General features: G+C 40.3%; 2 protein-coding genes across 3 annotated transcripts in view; one reads left to right on the top strand and one right to left on the bottom strand.

Annotated features, from left to right (window-relative positions):
* Positions 1 to 887: 887 nt before the first annotated feature.
* Positions 888 to 20,325, top strand: part of RAB6A (RAB6A, member RAS oncogene family) — a 74,997-nt gene continuing 55,559 nt past the window's right edge. Inside the window, exon 1 of one of the 2 annotated variants that reach the window (XM_079103828.1) lies at positions 888 to 1,489. In XM_079103828.1, coding sequence (XP_078959954.1) covers positions 1,420 to 1,489 — 70 coding nt within the window. In that variant the 5' untranslated portion in view covers positions 888 to 1,419. The remainder of the gene's footprint in view (positions 1,490 to 20,325) is intronic. The other variant, XM_079103827.1, reaches the window with a different exon arrangement.
* On the bottom strand, positions 17,739 to 19,248 carry LOC306640018 (ATP synthase subunit d, mitochondrial-like). The gene has a single exon (XM_079103829.1). The coding sequence runs from the start codon at positions 18,269 to 18,271 to the stop codon at positions 17,798 to 17,800; it is 474 nt and encodes a 157-aa protein (XP_078959955.1). The 5' UTR covers positions 18,272 to 19,248; the 3' UTR covers positions 17,739 to 17,797.

Raw genomic sequence — 20,325 nt, 5'->3', positions numbered from 1 at the left:
CGATTTATTATGTGAACTTTGAAAAGTTGTTTGCTGCGTGAGCCTGTTTCATCGACTGTGATATAATGTCTGAACTCATTTCTGGCAAGGTAGAAGATGGGCATCACCTAGAGTCATCAACATCTGAGCAACAAGGGTGTGGTAACAGAGGACAAAGCCAGGTTAAGCTGGGAAAGTGGTCGGTTCATCAATAGGAAGGTTGCAGTTCAGGCAAGAAAACCTGGATTCCATCTCATGGCTCTGTGGATTTTGCAAGTCATTTCCACCCTCTGGGTTTCAGTTTCCTCATCTACAAAATGAGGAGGACCGCTTGTGGTAGTTATGAAACTCTGGGAACAACGGAGAATGTTATCCAATAAGATGCCGTGTGAAGAATTAGGATCAGAAAGAAGATGGAGAAGGTAGGTGAAAGGGTGATCTGAGGAAAGTGAGGCTGAGCTGACAGCTTAAGAAAAAGGCACCTATTACACAATTTACGGCTACCCAACTCCACCCATACATCGCTGGGGTCATTCCACCTCCGTTCCGGCCCCGCCTCCGCCCCACCTTTCTTCTTCTCTCCCCTCCCCTCAGAGTGCAACGCGCCACACTTCGCATGGCCGCCGTAGTACCCCACTTTCCACCGCTGGAGGGTCGCGCGCGCTCTCGCGCTGCCACCTCAATCTTGTCCCTGCCCGCCCTCGATCTTTTCTGATTGGATCGTAGAGTAAGTGACGTAAGTGCTCCATTTTTTTTTTTTTTTTCCACCCCCTCACTTACCCTGACTCTGCCCCGCCTCTTTGCTTCTCCTAACGCCACTCTAAACCCAGCCAACTCTACTCTTCTGTGGTGCGGCAGGAACTGAACGAGCCTCTAGACCAGGAAGGCGCTGGCGGTGACGCGCACGCACGCACGCACGCACGCACGCACGCCGGCGGCCGGCGGTGCGGCTGGCTCGCGCCCGGGCTCGCCCCGCGCCGCGCCAGAGGCTCGCGCACTCAGCAGGTTGGGCTGCGGCGGCGGCAGCTGTGGGAATCGAGGTGCTGCGTGTGAAAGGTCCCAGACGCGCCTGCGGTTCCGGCCCCGCCACCCTCAGCCTCTCCCACCCCAGTCTCGGTGCCGGCTGCTGAGGGAAGAGACTGCGCTAGCTTTGGGAACCCTGAGCACACCCCTGACCGCCTCCGACACCGCCCTCCTTCCCTTCGCTGCGGCGGGCCTCGCTCGGTGCTAGGCTACTCTGCGGGGAGACGGCGTCGGCGGCGACGGCTGCGTGCTGTGGAGAGTCCTGCTGCCCTCCAGCCTTGCTCCTTCGCCCGGCCCTGCAGGGGCCGAGAGAGCTCGGCGCCCGCCCTTCCGCTCGTCTTTTTCGTCAGCGGGTTGGAGCAGCGTTGGTCTGGGAGGTCTCTGGGCTGAGGCGGCGGCAGCTCCTCCTGCTCCATCATGTCCGCGGGCGGAGACTTTGGGAATCCGCTGAGGAAATTCAAGCTGGTGTTCCTGGGGGAGCAGAGCGGTGAGTGCGCGGCTCCCCCCTCTTGGCAGCCGGCCGCTGCTTCCCCGCGCCGCCCCCAGTGCGGCCCTTGTGTCTGCTGAGCTCCCTGCTGGCCTTGCGTCCGCGGCGGGTTCCACCCCAGCTCTTTCCCGTGCTCCCCGACTCCTTGCCAGCGTGCGTCGGTCGGATTTTACCCGGGTCCCCAGGCTCTTCGGTCCCGACTCGGCCCTGTCGCGTCGGTCGGCCTCCCTCCCCCGCCCACACCCCGCCCAGCCCCAGCCTTCCGTCCATCCCTTTCTTCCTCCGGTCTCGGTCGTCTTCCCTACTCTGGCCTTACTCGAGCCCCACCCTTATTCCTTGCTCTTTCCCGGTTCTTCAGCTGTGTGAGGCCCTCTCCGGGAAGCCCCACTCCTTCCAACCGGCCCTCTTCAACCTTGGGCAAGGAGGGTGGGATCTGGGCGTTGTTTTCCCCAGAGGCTTGGCCCTAAGAAGTGCGAATCGCCTGGAAGGTGGAAGTGGTAGTCGCAGAAAAAAATTCTTGGATGGTTTTCACCTAGGTTGAGAATTAGTTTGGGTTGTAGAGGAAGTATATCTGAATTGGATGAGACTTGAAAATAGGGTGAGAGGGGTGGCGTTGGCAGCAACGATTTTTGCCCCTTGGGTTGGGCTGTGGCTTGTTGAAAAAGCTCGTTTTTTTTCTCTTGACTTTGATCACTGAAAATTCTTTTGGCACTGTTGATGCTTTTTCTGTCGTTGCCAGATGCTATGTCATGACCATTTACTTGGAATTTTTAACATCTCACCTCTTCTCGTTTTAACATGAAACAGCGTTTGATTCTCCTCATGGTGGTGCAAACAGGAATTGCTGGGGAAATATTAATTCATTTTTTCTTGAGCATTTTCCAATTTCATGTTTAGGATTTATGTGAGAGAAGACTTAGAATAACGAACATCTTTGTAGGATTTCCTTTGAGTAAGGGAACAGAGTAAGAATAGTCATTGGTTATCTAAATTAGATTTAAATATCTTTTGGGCTAAATGATTCTTTAAAAGTAATATTTTATAATATCTGATGAGTGAAATTGTTATGCCATTTACCTGGTCAGGGTTTGCTGTTGCTTTACTTTCCAATTTTGTAATGGTTGTCTCTACGATTACTTGTAAAAATAGCTGTTTTATGCTGCATTATATAAACTTAGCAGTAATTCAGAAATTATCATCCTCCTTTGTCTTTTTTCACACTTTTCATTACCATCTTTAAAATTCAGAAACTTGAGGCTATAGAAAATATTAGTTATTTGTTTTGACTAGAAGATATATATAACTGATATAAATTCAGAGTTTTGTTACTATCTTGAACTATTCGTATTAATTTGTATGGCATTACAGCAGGTTAATAGTAGTTGCAAAATTGCTTATAGTTGGACCTGGGAAATAAATTTTCTTCTTTTTTTTTTCTCCTTTTCTCAGTACTGGGCATTGAACCTTAGGAGTGCACTACCACTAAGCTAAATTCCCAGCCCTTTTTATTTATTTTGAGACAGGGTTCTCAGAGGCTGACCTTGAACTTGCTATCCTTCTTCCTCAACCTGAGTTTCTGGGGGTTACAGATTTGTGACCTGGTGCCTGGCTAATTTTCCTTTTTTTTTTTTTTTCTCATGCTTGGATTATCTTCCCTTTCCCCTTTAATGGAATTGGGGAGGTTACAGTCCTCTTCTTTGCTTATGAATTTTCCTTAAGTAAGTATAAAACTGTTTGCTTAGGTGAGTAATTAGTAGAACCTATGGAGTTGATTTTGGTCCAGCTACAATTATAATTACAATGATTTTTCAGGACGATACATAAAATATAGCTTATTGGTCATTATTGATAGATTCTAATGTGCTAATTGTACACTCCAGGAATATTATTGTCTGCTATGTTGTGATGAAGTGCTGTTTAGTTTGCATGAAAAACTCATTAAACTGTCTAGGAAGTTTTTAGCATGAATAGAGATCTTAATTTCCTAAGTATCTGTAGTCCTTTGAATTTTTTGAGTATTTATGTTCCAAATCATATTGTAGTTTTATGATTTCTTATTTCTTTATAATCTACTAACTCCTCTTTTGTCTCCTTTACCCATTATTCCTGAATCTTGTTAAATTCAAAAGAAAAAAACTTTTTTTTTAAGAATAGTTTTAGATTTACAGAAAAAATGAGGTAGTACAGAGGATTCCCATATATCCTTGCACCCAGTTTCCCCTGTTATAAGCATCTCACATTAGAATGGTACATTTGTTACAGTTAGTGAACCAATATTGATATATAATTATTAACTAAATTCTATAATTTAGTCAGATTTCCTTAGTTTTTACCTAATGTCCTTTTTTTCTTTCAGCTCTCCATTCAGGATACCACATTACATTATTAAGTTGTCATGTCTCCTTAGCTCCACCCCCTTAGTTTTTCTTCAGGGTTGTGTTTGTGCTTTTGTCTGTATGGAACTGTGAGGTTGATTTTCTTTTGAGTTTACTGTGTTGCTAAGTAATGCCATCCAATAGCTTTGACAAGAAAGATTGATCTGTTTTCATGGTCAGTGTCTAGTTTTCTTCTGCATTATTAGCAAAGGTCTGTAGAATGTCATGTTGATGAAACTCTTCATGAATTATTTATTTTTAGGTCTGTTGGAATTCTGCAATTCAGCTTTCAAAAACTGTAATCTGTGGCAAAGCCTTGTTTATTTCCTTAATAGCATTTATAACATTTATACTTATCATCCTTACTCCCCTACTGGGAATTGAATCCAGGACTGTGTGCTTGGTAGACCAGGGCTCCACCATTGAATTATGTCCCCAGCATCCCCGCTGCCTTTTGCTTTGAGAGAGGGTCTTGATAAATTGTCCAGACTGGCCTTGAACTTGTGATCTTCTTGCCTCAGCTTCCTGAGTAGCTGGAGTTACAGGCATGTGCCTCAGTGTATCTAATTGTTGCTGCTGCTGCTTCTTATAATTATTATTATTTTGTGGTTCTGGAAAGCAAACCTAGGTCCTTATGCATGCTAGGCAAGTGCTCTACCACTGAGCTACACCCCCAGCCCAATTATCCTCTTTTTTATGTGTTTATTTTGTTTCCCACAGCAGAGTGCAATTACATGAAAATAAAAGCTGTCCTCTTTTTGTTTATTGTATCCCCATTGCCTAGCATGATTCCAGGTTCACAGTATGCTCAGAAATATGTAGTGAATGAATGAATGATGGTTGAATCTAATAGTAATCAAAGCTAGCGGCCTATATATATTATGGTGGATCTATTTTTTATGCACTTAATTGTTTAACAATAATATTTTATGTTTATATTATTTGTTTGTATATAGGATGCTCTAGATGTTAGGGGATGGGATGGGGAAACCAGTAATTTAAAGGCTTAATCAGTTCACCTAAAAAAAAAAAAAAAAAAGACTAACCTGCATTTTGCATTTTTTTTTCAATTGAGCAAAATTAAATTAGTCTTGCTCTGTTCAAGCTATTAAATTGTTTGCTATTAGTGTAACATAAGAATGTAGATTATAGCAAAGGTGTATTTATGGAACTTAATTTGAAATTAGGTAAACTGGGTTTTATTTAACTTATTGAAAATAAGGTGCTTTGTAATGATGTTGAATCATTTCAGTACGTGAAACAGATTGAGTTAATGACATTGGTCTTGATGATCTTCATATATTCATCTCTTGTAATTTCTCTATATTTTACTAGTACATCGTTTACTAAAAGAATGATGAAATAAGTAATTCCTGAAGTTTCCTTCGGGTATCTCTTTTGTTCCTATCTCTGACTTGTCTTTTTGGCTTTTTTTTTTTTTTTTTTTTTTTTTTTTCAGTTGTAGATGGACACAATATCTTATTATTATTTATTTTTTTATTTTTTTATGTGGTGCTGAGAATCAAATCCAGTGCCTCACACATGCCGGGGAGCACTCTACCACTGAGCCACAACCCCAGCCGCCCCCCCTTTTTTTTTTTTTTTAATATATATATATATATATTTTAGTTGTTGATGGATCCATATTTTATTAATTTATTTATAGATGATGCTGAGAATTGAACCCAGTGCCTCACACATGCCAGGCAAGCACTCTACCACTGAGCCAAACCCCCAGCCAGCCCTGAACAATTTGTATTATTATTTATTATTATTATCTTAATACATATTTTTTAATTGCAGGTGGATCCAATACCTTTATTTTTATGTGGTGCTGAGGATTGAACTCAAGGCCTCACATGTGCTAGGCGAGCTCTGGACCACTGAGCCATAACCCCAGTCCACAGTTTATATTATTAATCACTGTTTTATATTAAGTATTACATATTTCTTCCCTGATAAATTCCCTGTAAGTTTCTTATGAGTAGGCTCTATCAAACCACTAGTAGTTTTTAATAAATACTTGTTAAAGTATTTACTAAGCATTTCAGTGTTCCAGACTCTCTCAGAAAAACTTTACATTTATTGACTAATCTTCACAATAACTGTATGGTAAGTCCTATTATTATCTTTATTGCATTAATGAACTGAAACATGAAGATATTGAGTAATTTGCCAAAGGTCAATGGCCAGTGCTAACATATGAAACCCAGATTTGTGTTCTTAAACATTAACTCCACTGTTTAGTTTTAAGACTTTAAAACAAGATATGGAGAACATTCTACTTGAGTGTCCTAACTTGTAATAGGAAGCTGCAGGAAGGTAGAAATGGCTCGATAGTATCTAATACAGTAGTTCTCTAAGTGTGGTTCACTGATGCCCTAGGGATGGCTCACGATCTTTCAGGGGCTCCTCAAACCTCCTGAGTGAGGTCCAAATCATTTTCATAATATTAAGATATTATATGACTTTTCCACTTTTATTTTCTTAAGAGAATATTGGAGTCTCCAAGAACTTACCTGATGTGTGGTCTTATAACAGACTTCGGAAGCAGCTGTGAGAATCCAGCTATCTTGTCACACATTAAAGAGCTCTGCAAATATATAAAAAAAAATCCACTCTCTTTACTGATTTTTGTTTGCAAAATAGCTCTTTTTCATTAAAAAAATTAACATGATTGATTTATTACTTTAATTTTAAATGTATTTAGCATTTAAAAATTTTTCTGGTTAATTCTCAATATAGTAGATATTGATATATAAAGTAAATAATTCTTTAGGGTTCTCAACAATTTATAAAAGCATAAAGGGGTTGCGAGAAGAAAAAGTTTTAAGAACACTCACTGATCTACATAATACAATGATATGAAACTGTACAATTGACACTCATGCTTTTTCCCTTTTTAGCATATTAAAATTCAAAAGAGTTGATGTAAAAAAAAGCAATATAAAGTGAAAAAATAGTACTAGGTATGCACTTCTCACCATTATATTTCTAAATTAATAATTGATAACTTGTATATATGTTAAAATCTGTAAACTATTCAGTGATATTCCTAATATAAGACAATAATGTCCTTTTTCTGTTCCAGGACCTCATCAAGAATATACTACATTAAATTTAGTCAGCAGGTCTCCTTGGGCCCTTTTCTATGACAGTTTAAACTGGACTACTTTTAATTTGCTTCATTTACTGCATTCTATTTTAAAAATCTGCAGGAAAACATTTTATTTTATTTTTTTTTAACAGCACTGGGTATTGAATCAGAGGCACACTACCACTGAACTATATCCACAGCATTCCCCCTTCTGCTTTTTTAAATTACAGTTCTGAGACAGGGTCTTGCCAAGTTGCCAAATCTAGCCTAGAACTTGGGATTCTCCTGCCTCGGCCTCCAGAGTCTTGGGGTTACAGGTGTGAGCCTGTATTTTATTAATTTTATTTATTTATTTATGAGATGGGGGTCTCACTATTTTTTGCAGACTGGTATCAAACTCTTTGTGGGCTCAAGTGATCCTCTGCCCTTAGTTTCCTTAAGGGGTGAAACTATAGGTATCTGCTACCACACTCAGCTAAATTTAAGGGGTTTTTTTGTGTCTGTGTGTGTGTGGTGCTGGGGATTAAACCCAGGGCCTTGTGCATGCCAGGTAAGCACTACCAACTCAGCTATATCCCCAGCCCCCTAATAGATTTTTTTTTTTTTATTATTGTAAACAAATGGGATACATCTTGTTTCTCTGTTTGTACATGAAGTAGAGGCATACCCTTTTTGTGATCATACATTTACCTAGGGTAATGGTGTTCGATTCATTCTGTTATGTTCCCCCTCCACCCCTCCCACCCCTCTTATCCCTCTATATAGTCCCTCTTTCCTCCATTCTTGTCCCCCTCCCACCCCCCATTATGTGTCATCATCCGCTTATCAGCGAGATCCCTAATAGTTTTTAACATCAAACTTCCCTGTTACATCTATTCTTTTTTTTTTTTTTTTTGGGGGGGGGGGGCGGGGGGTGCTGGGGATTGAACCCAGGGCCTTATGCTTGCAAGGCAAGCACTCTACCGACTGAGCTATCTCCCCAGCCCCTAAATCTATTCTTATTCTGTCTGGTTGAACTTTTCTTATTTGGCAGGCATTATATTGTGATAAAGACAACTTTTGAGACAATTAAGCTTTGCTTGTAATTTTGATCTCTAGCATTTTCAAAGTATTTTTCAACATTTTTCTTTTTAAACTCTTCAAGCCTAACTCCTTTCTAATGTGACATTACTAATCTCATGGTGTTTTCTCCATCCTCTGAACATAAATATTTTATGTTTTGGTCAGATCAGTATTTAAATCTTTACCTTATTGTAATTAGGGAAATGATATTCATAGTTGAGCCATGTATCATACTGGTAACTTGTACTCATAAACTTTTGTTTTCCTTTGTATCACTATTTGCTTTTTTCCCTATGTTTAGTTTGTATGCTTATTGCTAATTTATTCCTAAACTCCACCATTTTAAGTCCTCTCTCAGTATGTAAGAATGCATCAAGTTTTTACTGTTTGGTCTTCTTGGGATATTATTCTAGGACTTTCTGACCTATTTTAATTTATACTCGTTACTCTTCATGACTGATATACAGTTGTTAATCTGGAATCTATCTTTACCATCATTCTGAAGCTTTTCTTCTTTTTTTGTGATGGTTGGAAATTTCCTAGATTGTACATTTTCTTCTTTGTTGTTTTATTTCCTCATTCTGTTGAACATACTCTGTAGTTGGTAGTTTCTTAATAAAGGAAACATGGGAGGAAAATTTCTTGAGACCCTGTGTGTCTGAAAATGTATTCATATAACCTCATACTGGTAAGTGGTGGGGTTTTGAATTCTAAGTTGAATGTGCAATAGTGTTGTCCCTTATCTGCAAGGAATATGCTGCCATCCCCAGTGAGTGCCTGAAATAACACATAATAATGAGCCCTGAATATTGCTGAACCCTTTGTATATCAGACATACCTGTAATAAATTTAATTTGTAAATTAGGCATACCAAAATATAAATAAGAAAACAATCATAACCATATACAATATTAGAAGTTAGTTTAATGTGGTCTCTCAGAATACCTTATTGTATTCTGCTCACGTTTGTTGACTGGCTAACCAAGACCTTGGATACGGTGGCAGGAGTTGCTCTATTCTTCCTTCAGAGTTTTTTTTTTTTTTTTGGTACCAGGGATTGAACTCAGGGACAGTTACCACTGAGCTACATCCCCAACCCTTTTTTATTTTTTTTTGTTTTGAGACAGGGTCTTATTAAGTTATTTAGGGCCTTGCTAAATTGCTGATACTGGCTTTAAACTTGCGGTTCTGCCAGTCTCCCAAGGAATAGCTGGGATTACGTGTATGTGCCACCATCCCTGGTTTCCTTCAGAAGTTTGAAGACATTAGTATATTGCTGTTGTTACCATTCTGACCCTACTTTTTTGACTTTTGACACTGTGTGTCTATTTTCATTTTCTATCTGGGTACTAGTTTTAAATCCTTTCAAACTAAGGACTCAGGTCCCTTAGGTTTTTTTTTTGGAGGGGTAGTGAGATGGCAAAATATATTTTCATTTTCTTATTCATTGGTCAAATATAACTGGAGGGATATACAAAGAATAACTGTTTGCTTGTGAGAAGAACTCAGTTCCTAACCGGAGGGATATACAAAGAATAACTGCTTATGAGAAGAACTCAGTTCCTAGGAGGCAGAGTTGTAAAGACTTTCAAGACTATATAGCTTGTTTGACTTTTGAGCCTTGTGAATATTTTCTTTATTCCATAATAATTAATGAAAAGATTCTAGCACTAGAACAATAATTGGTAAATTCTCTATTTTGACTAATATCAAATGCATTCATTACTACCATTTGACTTTAGCTCAGATTAGTCATTCACTAGAAGTTCAGTTTTATTAGACTCAAAAAATCAGGATGAGAGGGCTAGGGAGATAGCTCAGTTGGTAGAGTGTTTGCCTCTCAAACATAAGGCCCTGGGTTCAATCCCCAGCACCACAAAAAAAAAAACAAAACAAAACAAAAAAAAAAAACAGGATGAAACTGGAGATGGGGGGTTAGATATAAAGAGAGGAGAAAGGAGCTCATAGGAGAATATGGAATTCTGCGAGTTTTTAGGACGAACTAAAACAGGACATGAAGAACTTGACCAAAATAACTCAAATGCCAGCCTTCCCCAAAAATGGTTTTCCAAAAAATGTCCCATAACAGTTGCTCACTGGACAAAAAAAGGTTGATGTTTTTCAAGAGAAGATTTCCTCCACATGAAAGATCCACCTCAATACGCAGCAGCACTACAATAGTACTGAGAGCAATTAAGGTAGCAGGCAGACACTCATTTCTGGGGGCAAGCTCCTGTTAAAAGACAGCCGTGTTGTTTTATGGCATAAAGATGTTGTAGATGGGTTCTTAGGTAGATTTCATCAGGAGGGGGCTTTTTGCTCAAGGAATCTCTTAATTGTAGAGAAATTACTTAATTTCACTGTGAACTCAGATTCCATGCGGCTTTTTCTGTTGGGGTAGTGTAGCTTGGGCCTCAATGCCGTGATGGCTTTTCAGGCTTCTGGGGTCCACTCGGAGGGCCATGAACTGCCTCATGTTCCTCAGTGTGTGTGTGTGTGTGTGTGTGTGTGTGTGTGTGTGTGTGTGTGTGTGTGTGTGTTTTTGAATCATATTTTTGATGGAATTTATTTATTTATATGTGGTGCTGAGAATCGAACCCAGTGCCTTCCACATGCAAGGCAAGCTCTCTACCACTGAGCTACAACTCCAGCCCCCTCATGTCCCTTAGTTTTAAGAATTTTTTTTTTACTTACTAATGAACTATTTTCTTCATTTTCAGTTCTCTTTGGAATTTTTTATCATTATTATTATTTTTTTTTCTTTTTTTTTTTATTGTAAACAAATGGGATACATGTTGTTTCTCTGTTTGTACATGGCGTAAAGGCATACCATTTGTGCAATCATAAATTTACATAGAGTAATGTTGTTTGATTCATTCTGTTATTTTTTCCCTTCCCCCCACCCCTCCCAGCCCTCTTTACCCTCTATACAGTACTTCCTTCCTCCATACTTGCCCCCCTCCCTAACCCTAACTCTAACCCTAACACTAACCCTTCCCTCCCCCCCCATTATGTGTCATCCTCCACTTATTAGCGATATCATTCGTCCTTTGGCTTTTTGAGATTGGCTTATCTCACTTAGCATGATATTCTCCAATTTCATCCATTTGCCTGCAAATGCCATAATTTTATCATTCTTTAAGGCTGAGTAATATTCCATTGTATATATATACCACAGTTTCTTTATCCACTCATCAATTGAAGGGCATCTAGGTTGGTTCCACAGTCTGGCTATTGTGAATTGAGCAGCTATGAACATTGATGTGGCTGCATCTCTGTAGTATGCTGATTTTAAGTCCTTTGGGTATAGGCCAAGGAGTGGGATAGCTGGGTTAAATGGAGGGTCCATTCCAAGTTTTCTAAGGAATCTCCACACTGCTTTCCAGAGTGGCTGCACTAATTTGCAGCCCCACCAGCAATGTATGAGTGTACCTTTCTCCCCACATCCTCGCCAACACCTGTTGTTGCTCGTATTCTTGATAATCGCCATTCTAATTGGGGTGAGATGGAATCTTAGGGTGGTTTTGATTTGCATTTCTCTTATTACTAGAGATGTTGAGCATTTTTCCATATGTTTGTTGATTGCTTGTAGATCTTCTTCTGTGAAGTGTCTATTCATTTCCTTAGCCCATTTGTCGACTGGATTATTTGAATTCTTGGAGTAGAGTTTTTTGAGTTCTTTATAGATTCTGGAGATTAGTGCTCTATCTGAATCATGATTGGCAAAGATATTCTCCCACTCTGTAGGCTCTTTCTTCGCATTGCTGATAGTTTCCTTTGCTGAGAGAAAGCTTTTTAGTTTGAATCTATCCCAGTGGTTGATTCTAGCTTTTATTTCTTGTGCTATGGGAGTCCTGTTAAGGAAGTCTGATCCTAGACCAACAAGGTGAAGATTTGGACCTACTTTTTCTTCTATAATCTGCAGGGTCTCTGGTCTGATTCCAAGGTCCTTAATCCATTTTGAGTTTAGTTTTGTGCATGGTGAGAGATATGGGTTTAGTTTCATTCTGTTGCATATGGATTTCCAATTCTCCCAGCACCATTTGTTGAAGAGGCTATCTTTTCTCCATTGCATATTTTTGGCCCCTTTGTCTAGTATGAGAAAATTGTATTTATTTGGGTTTGTGTCCGTGTCCTCTATTCTGTACCATTGATCTACCTTTCTATTTTGATACCAATACCATGCCGTTTTTGTTACTATTGCTTTGTAGTAGAGTTGAAGGTCTGGTATTGCAATACCCCCTGTTTCACTCTTCCTGCTAAGGATTGCTTTAGCTATTCTGGGTTTCTTATTCTTCCAGATGAATTTCATAATTGCTTGCTCTATTTCTGTAAGGTACGTCATTGGGATTTTAATTGGAATTGCATTGAATTTGTATAGCACTTTTGGTAGTATGGCCATTTTGACAATATTAATTCTTCCTATCCAAGAACATGGAAGATCTTTCCATCTTCTAAGGTGTTCTTTAATTTCTTTCTTTAGTGTTGTATAGTTCTCCTTGTAGAGGTCTTTCACCTGTTTTGTGAGATTGATTCCCAAGTATTTTATTTTTTTCGAGGCTATTTTGAATGGGGTAGTTTTCCTAATTTCTCTTTCTGAAGATTCATCACTTATGTATAAAAATGCGTTGGATTTATGGGCATTGATCTTGTAACCTGCTACTTTACTGAATTCACTTATGAGTTCTAAGAGTTTTCTGGTGGAATTTCCAGGTTCCTCTAAATATATAATCATGTCATCAGCGAACAGGGATAGTTTGAGTTCTTCTTTTCCAATTCATATCCCTTTAATTTCTTTGGATTGTCTAATTGCTCTGGCCAGAGTCTCAAGAACGATGTTGAATAGAAGTGGTGAAAGAGGGCATCCCTGCCTTGTTCCCGTTTTTAGGGGGAATGCTTTCAGTTTTTCACCATTTAGAATGATATTAGCCATGGGTTTAGCATAAATGGCCTTTACAATGTTAAAGAATGTTCCCACTATCCCTATTTTTTCTAGTGTTTTGAGCATGAAGGGGTGCTGTATTTTATCAAATGCTTTTTCTGCATCTATTGAAATAATCATGTGATTCTTGACTTTAAGTCTATTGATATGGTGAATTACATTTATTGATTTCCTGATGTTGAACCAACCTTGCATTTCTGGGATGAAACCCACTTGATCATGGTGCACTATCTTTTTAATATGTTTTTGTATGCGATTTGCTAAAATTTTGTTGAGAATTTTTGCGTCGATGTTCATTAAGGATATTGGTCTGAAATTTTCTTTCCTTGATGAGTCTCTGTCTGGTTTAGGTATCAGTGTGATATTGGCTTCATAGAATGAGTTTGGGAGGGTTCCCTCCTCTTCTATTTTATGGAATACTTTGAGAAGTATTGGAATGAGCTCTTCTTTAAAGGTTTTGTAAAACTCGGCTGAGAACCCATCTGGTCCCGGACTTTTCTTTGTTGGTAGGTTTTTGATGACTTCTTCTATTTCAGTACTTGAAATTGGTCTATTTAAATTGTTTATGTCCTCCTCGTTCAGTTTAGGCAATTCATATGTCTCTAGAAACCTGTTGATGTCTTCGAAATTTTCTATTTTGTTGGAGTATAGATTTTCAAAATAGCTTCTAATTATGTTTTGTATTTCAATCCTGTCTGTTGTGATATTTCCTTGTTCATTCCAAATTTTAGTGATTTGGGTTTTCTCTCGTCTTCTCTTTGTTAGTGTGGCTAAAGGTTTATCAATTTTGTTTATTTTTTCGAAGAACCAACTATTTATTTTGTCAATTTTTTGTATTGTTTCTTTTGTTTCAATTTCATTGATTTCAGCTCTGAGTTTAACTATTTCCTGTCTTCTACTACTTTTGGTGCTGTTCTGTTCTTCTTTTTCTAGGGCTTTGAGCTGTAGTGTTAGGTCGTTTATTTGTTGAGTTTTACTTCTTTTATTAAATGCGCTCCATGAAATAAATTTCCCTCTAAGTACTGCTTTCATAGTGTCCCAGAGATTTTGATATGATGTTTCTTTGTTCTCATTTACCTCTAAGAATTTTTTAATTTCCTTCCTAATATCTTCTGTTATCCATTCATCATATAATAGCATATTGTTTAATCTCCAGGTGTTGGAATAGTTTCTGTGTTTTACTCTTTCATTTATTTCTAACTTCAATCCATTATGATCTGATAGAATACATGCTAGTGTCTCTATCTTCTTGTATTTGCTAACATTAGCTTTGTGGCATAATATATGGTCTATTTTAGAGAAGGATCCATGTGCTGCTGAGAAGAAAGTGTATTCGCTCTTGGTTGGATGGTATATTCTATAAATGTCCGTTAAGTCTAAATTATTGATTCTGTTATTGAGATCCATGGTTTCTTTGTTCAGTTTTTGTCTGGAAGATCTGTCCAGTGGTGAGAGAGGCGTGTTAAAATCACCTAGTATTATTGTGTTATGGTCTATTTGGTTTCTGAAATTGAGAAGGATTTGTTTGACATACATGGATGAGCCACTGTTTGGGGCATAGATGTTTATGATTGTTATATCTTGCTGATTTATGCTTCCCTTAAGAAGTATGAAATGACCTTCTTTATCCCTTCTGACTAACTTTGGCTTGAAGTCCACATTATCGGAAATGAGAATAGATACTCCAGCTTTTTTGCTGATTCCATGTGCATGGTATGTTTTTCCCCATCCTTTCACCTTTAGTCTATGGATATCTTTTTCTATGAGGTGAGTCTCTTGCAGGCAACATATTGTTGGATCTTTCTTTTTAATCCAGTCTGCCAGTCTATGTCTTTTGATTGATGAATTCAGGCCATTAACATTCAGGGTTATTATAGAGAAATGATTTGGTTTCCCGGTCATTTGGTTCATTTTTAAAATTTTGTTTATTTATTTGTTTGACACAACTTGTTTCCTCCTTTATTTGACAATTCCTTTAGGATAATTCCTCCCTTTGATGATTTGCTTCTTTGTTTTTCATCTCTTCCTCATGGAATATTTTGCTGAGAATGTTCTGTAATGCTGGCTTTCTTTTTGTAAATTCTTTTAGCTTTTGTTTATCATGGAAGGATTTTATTTCATCGTCAAATTTGAAGGTAAGTTTTGCTGGGTATAAGATTCTTGGTTGGCATCCATTTTCTTTCAGGGCTTGAAAAATGTTGTTCCAGGCCCTTCTAGCTTTTAGGGTCTGGATTGAAAAATCTGCTAATATCCATATTGGTTTCCCCCTGAATGTAATTTGGTTCTTTTCTCTCACAGCCTGTAAAATTCTGTCTTTATTTTGTATGTTAGGTATTTTCATTATAATGTGCCTTGGTGTGGGTCTGTTGTCATTTTGTGTATTTGGAGTCCTATAAGCCTCTTGAATTTGATTTTCCATTTCATTCTTCAGATTTGGGAAATTTTCTGATATTATTTCATTAAATAAATTGTTCATTCCTTTGGCTTGTTTCTCTAGACCTTCCTCAATCCCGATAATTCTTAAATTTGGCCTTTTCATGATATCCCATAGTTCTTGTAGATTCTGTTCATGATTTCTTACCATCTTCTCTGTTTGTTCAGCTTTGTTTTCAAGGTTAAATATTTTGTCTTCAATGTCTGAGGTTCTGTCTTCCAGGTGTTCTATCCTATTGGATATGCTTTCTATGGAGTTCTTAATTTGGTTTATTGTTTCCTTCATGTCAAGGATTTCTGTTTGGTTTTTTTTCAATATCTCTAACTCTTTATTGAAATGATCTTTTGCTTCCTGTATTTGCTCTTTTAACTGTCGATTGGTGCAATCATTCAATGCTTGCATTTGCTCTTTCATCTCATTGTTTGCTTCTCTGATCATTTTAATTATGTACATTCTGAACTCCTTTTCTGTCATTTCTTCTGCCATGCTGTCATTGGGTTTTATTGATGTAACATCTAGATTTGTTTGCAGCATTTTCTTTCCTTGTTTTCTCATATTGTTCATGTATCAATGGACCGCTGAGATATTGCAGATTTCCTCTATTGACTTACAATGTCCCTGAAGATTTCTATATATATCCCCCCTTAGCCTTCAGTAGGCTGAAGTCTTGGAGGAAGTTGATAATGCAGTGCTCCTCAAGGAAGCTGCCTCTCTAGGAGTTGTGGCCTTCAGGTGGCGTATAATCCCTGCTAGTGGGCAGAGGTGCCTCCACTTGTCAACCAATGGTCATCCAAAGGGGACCTAGTCTGCGGGTTGAGGCAAGGCCTGTTTGGGCCTGAGTCTCTGGTTTTACCGTCCTTGTGGGGAAACCTCACCCAGCAGGGAAGACTCACGCGGTGGGGAGGTCTCGCTGGTCAGTTCCCTCCTAGAGGTTCCCCTCAATTTACAGCTACCGCCTGGGCTGGGTTGCCTTCCTCTGCAAAGTTCCCAGGGGCCCGGCCCTGCCTCCTGGGCCTGGGAGCCTCACCCTTCGCAGATGAATCTCCTTAGGCTGCCCCTCCTCAGAGAATCTGCCCGCAGGCCTGGAACCTTCGCTCCGCCCTAAGCCTATCTCTGTGCGGCTCTTCCACCCAGAAGCCTCCTAGATCCTGGGACCCTGCTCTGCACCTAATCGCCTGGCTATGCGGCCCCTCCTCTGAGCAGCCACCTGGGGCCCCGAACAATCGCTCTGAGTCCCAGAGACCCGCCACAGGCCTCTTCCTCCAGACAGCCGCCCAGTATTCTGGTGTGGTCACTAGGGGTCCAAGAAACTCACTTCGTGCCTCCTCCTCCCACCAACCACCCGTAGCCCAGGGCAATCAATCACTCCGAGACGACGTGACCCTCCCTGTTCCTCCTCCTTCTCCAGATAACCCCCCGGGTGTTCAGGAGCGGTCGCTCTGAGTGGCTCTGAATCCACGTGACCCGCTGCACGGGTCCTCTGGGCAACCGCCCGGAGCTCTGGTGCGGCCACTCGAGACCAAGCGACCCACCACGCTTATCCTCCAGGCAGCCCCCCTGTGTTCGGGTGCTGTCACTTTAAGTCCAAATAACTCACCACTCGCCTTCTCCTCTGAGCAGCCGCCTGGAGCGCTAATGCAGTCACTGCAAGTCCAAACGACTCGCCACGCTCCTCCTCCTCCTCCTCCTCCTCCTCCGGGCAGGCCCCGGGGTTCAGAAGTGGTCTGAGTCCAAACAGCTCGCCACACAGCCCCTTCTCGGGCAACCGCCTGTAGCTCTGGTGTAGTCACCCCGAATCCAAGCGGCTGCGCTCCTCTTCCTCCTCCTTGTCCTCAGGGCAGGCCCCGGTGTTCAGAAGCGGTAGCTTAGAGTCCAAACAGCTCGCCGCGCAGCTTCTCCTCTGGCAACCGCCTGTAGCTCTGGTGCAGTCACTCCGAATCCAAGTGGCCACGCTCCTCCTCCTCGTCCTCAGGGCAGGCCCCGGTGTCCTGAGTCCACACAGCTCTCCTCGCCACTCCTCCCCTGGGCAGCCGCCGGAGCCCCAGTGGTTGCTCCGAGTCCCAGCGCTGTGCCGAGCGGCCTCCTTTACAGGGCTCCCAGTTGTCCGAGTTCACTGCTCCGGCGGGGGGAGGGGCGTCTCGCCGGCAGCTCTACTTCACAAAGTTTCCTGCGTTCCGAGACCACCGTCCCATCCGGGACGCCTCCCCAATGGGTGAGAGTCACCCGGCTGCTTTGAGTTGGTCCCAAGTGTCTCAATACCTCCTCTTTTGAATCCTGAGTCCTGGAGCAACATGAAATGCAGCCGCCCTCTAGGCCGCCATCTTGAAAAACCCTCATTATTATTTTTAATGTCCAAAGTTTGTAATAGAAGGGCAGAGCTTTCTCCTGCATTCAATTTTTATAAATTCTCAATGGGCTGGTAAGGCCAATAGGGATACTTCTTGTCTAATTTGGTTTCTGTGAAGACCTCATTCAAGTCCTCAATGATCATCTGATCAAATGGAATTATGTTCTTCATTTTCTCTAGCTCTTTCTCATATTCTTCAATCCTGGCCTTTGAGAGAGACACAAACTCAGCACAACTTTTTACATCTTCCTTTTCTTCAGCATCCACCTGCGCAATATATTTATCCTCTGGCCTAGGAACCTTTAGGGCATTAAACATCTTTTCAAAGTCATCCACCAAGCCTGCCTTGACCTTGTAGTAAGCCCAGTCGATAGCTGGCGGTTTCTCAGGCAGAGTAGCCAACCAGGAGGTAAGGGTCTCATTCCAGGACTTCAGGGAGTTAGCAATAGTCTTTTGATTTCCGGGAATGATCTCCCCAAAAGCTACCCAGTCAGTGGTTTTTAGAGCAAGTTTGCGCCCAGCCATCTTGGGATCCTTCACCCACCCGGGGAGAGCGCAGTCCTCAGCAGCAAGTAACGGAAGTGGGTCCTCTCTTTGGAATTCTTATTAAACCTTCTGGATTGGTCTTATGATTTTATATTATCTTTCCTGTTTTCTATTTCTTTATTTTTCTATTTAAGTCTAATAAATTTTTTCCAACTTTCTTCTATTAAGTTTTATTTCTGTTGTCATCATTTCAAAGAGCTTTTCACTTTCAGAAGCATCCTTTTGATTCCAGTGTTTTCTGTCATTTTTAGGATTTTGAGTTATATGGCTTTTTTTTCTCTGAATGCTTAGTTTTTTATAAATTGTTTTTCACCTGTTTTAATTTTTCTGTTTCCCTGTTTGATGTAGTTCTCAAAAAACTAGTGATTCTTAGCTATTCCGTCTATTTAAAAGTCAAATTCTAAAAAAAATTATTTTAGCCTTTATGTGAATTTATGGTGCTTCACTGTAGAACAATCTGAATTCTTTTTTTGGAGGGGGAGGAATCTCTAATGTTAGGTCTTTTTTCTTTTTTAATTTGTTTTTATTGTAAACAAATGGGATACATCTTGTTTCTCTGTACATGAAGTAGAGGCATACCATTTGTGTAATCATACATTTACATAGGGTAATAGTTTTTGGTTCATTCTGTTAATTTTTTTCTTCCCCCACCCCTCCCACCCGTCTTTTCCCTCTGTACAGTCCCTCTTTCCTCCATTCTTGCCCCCCTCTCACCCCCCATTATGTGTCATCATTCGCTTATCAGCGAGATTATTGTCCTTTGTTTTTTTGTAACGTTAGGTCTTTAAGTCTTTTGCCCGTTACATTTCCTGAAGAATTACCCAGTGGCCTTTTGGAGAGAAAGATCCTGGTATATTCTCTCTGGATGGAGAGAGGATTTGAAGTTATACAGTGTGGATTTAGTTTTCCCTCTTGCCCTACTCTTGTCTCCTCCTTTTCTTTTCTTTTTTTTTGGGGGGGGTGGGTGGGAGTGGGGTGGTGGTGGTGGTGGTGGTGGTGGTGGTGGTGGGGTGGTGATCACAGAACCTTTTAGTTGCTAAGCATGTTACTTGCTGTACCACTGAACTACATCCCAGGCTCTAGTCTCCTTGGTTTTAGTTCTGTTTTACTCCATGTTTTCAGCCTCATTTATACTCTCAATCATACCTTGTTTTCTCTAGTCCAGAAATCCTCTTTTCCTTTCTTGGCATGAAAATTCTGATATTCTGATGAAGTAGAGCAGGAACCTGATTGTGTGGAATCGAGAAAGGGATGTAAGAGAGTCAGTTTACTTGTTAAACAGATTAATCCATTCCTTCCATTATTAGCTCCACATTCACCCTTATTTCTATGTGTATGTGGTGCCAGGAGTTCCGGAGTCATTTGGGGGTTCTGTGGCACAAATCAAAATGTTTCTCAGCTTACCCACTATCAGTTTAAAATTGAACTTGATGTAGTTTGTTGGGCAATTACCACTTCTCCATTTGCTTTTGAGTTTCTAATTTGGATGAATTAGCTTTTTTGAGAACCAACACTTACATGTAGATATTTAGAGTTAACTTAGGCTCTTTAGAGTTTCTGTTCTTTTTTAAAAGCACATTGAAAAAAAAATTAAAACCACTTGATTTACAACCATGCTCATAGTAGCCAAAAGATGGAGTCACCCAAGTGTCCATCTACAGATGAATGGATAAACAAAATGTGATAGAGGGTCTGGGAGTGTATTTCAGTAATAGAGTGATTGCCTATTAGAAAAAAAGTGATCCATACATATGATAGGATATTATTTAGCCCTAAAAGGATAGGAAATTCTTTTTTTTTTTTTTAAGGAAATTCTGACATATGCTACAACATGGATGGCCCTTGTGGACATTAATGCTAGGTGAAGTAAGCCAGTCACGAAAGGATAAATACTATTTGATTTTTATAGTTAATCAGTAGTTGAGATCAGTGTTATCTTGTTCTGCTACTGTGAGAGTGCACAAAACTTTGTCTGCATCCCACATAGACTTCTCTTTGAGATGAAGTCTAGAACACTTTTGTGTAAGTTAAAG

Source organism: Sciurus vulgaris, assembly GCF_902686455.1.
Source record: "Sciurus vulgaris genome assembly, chromosome: 11".
Lineage (NCBI taxonomy): Eukaryota > Metazoa > Chordata > Mammalia > Rodentia > Sciuridae > Sciurus > Sciurus vulgaris.
Note: the sequence above shows the minus strand (reverse complement) of the source record. Positions and strands in the feature narration are given on the sequence as shown.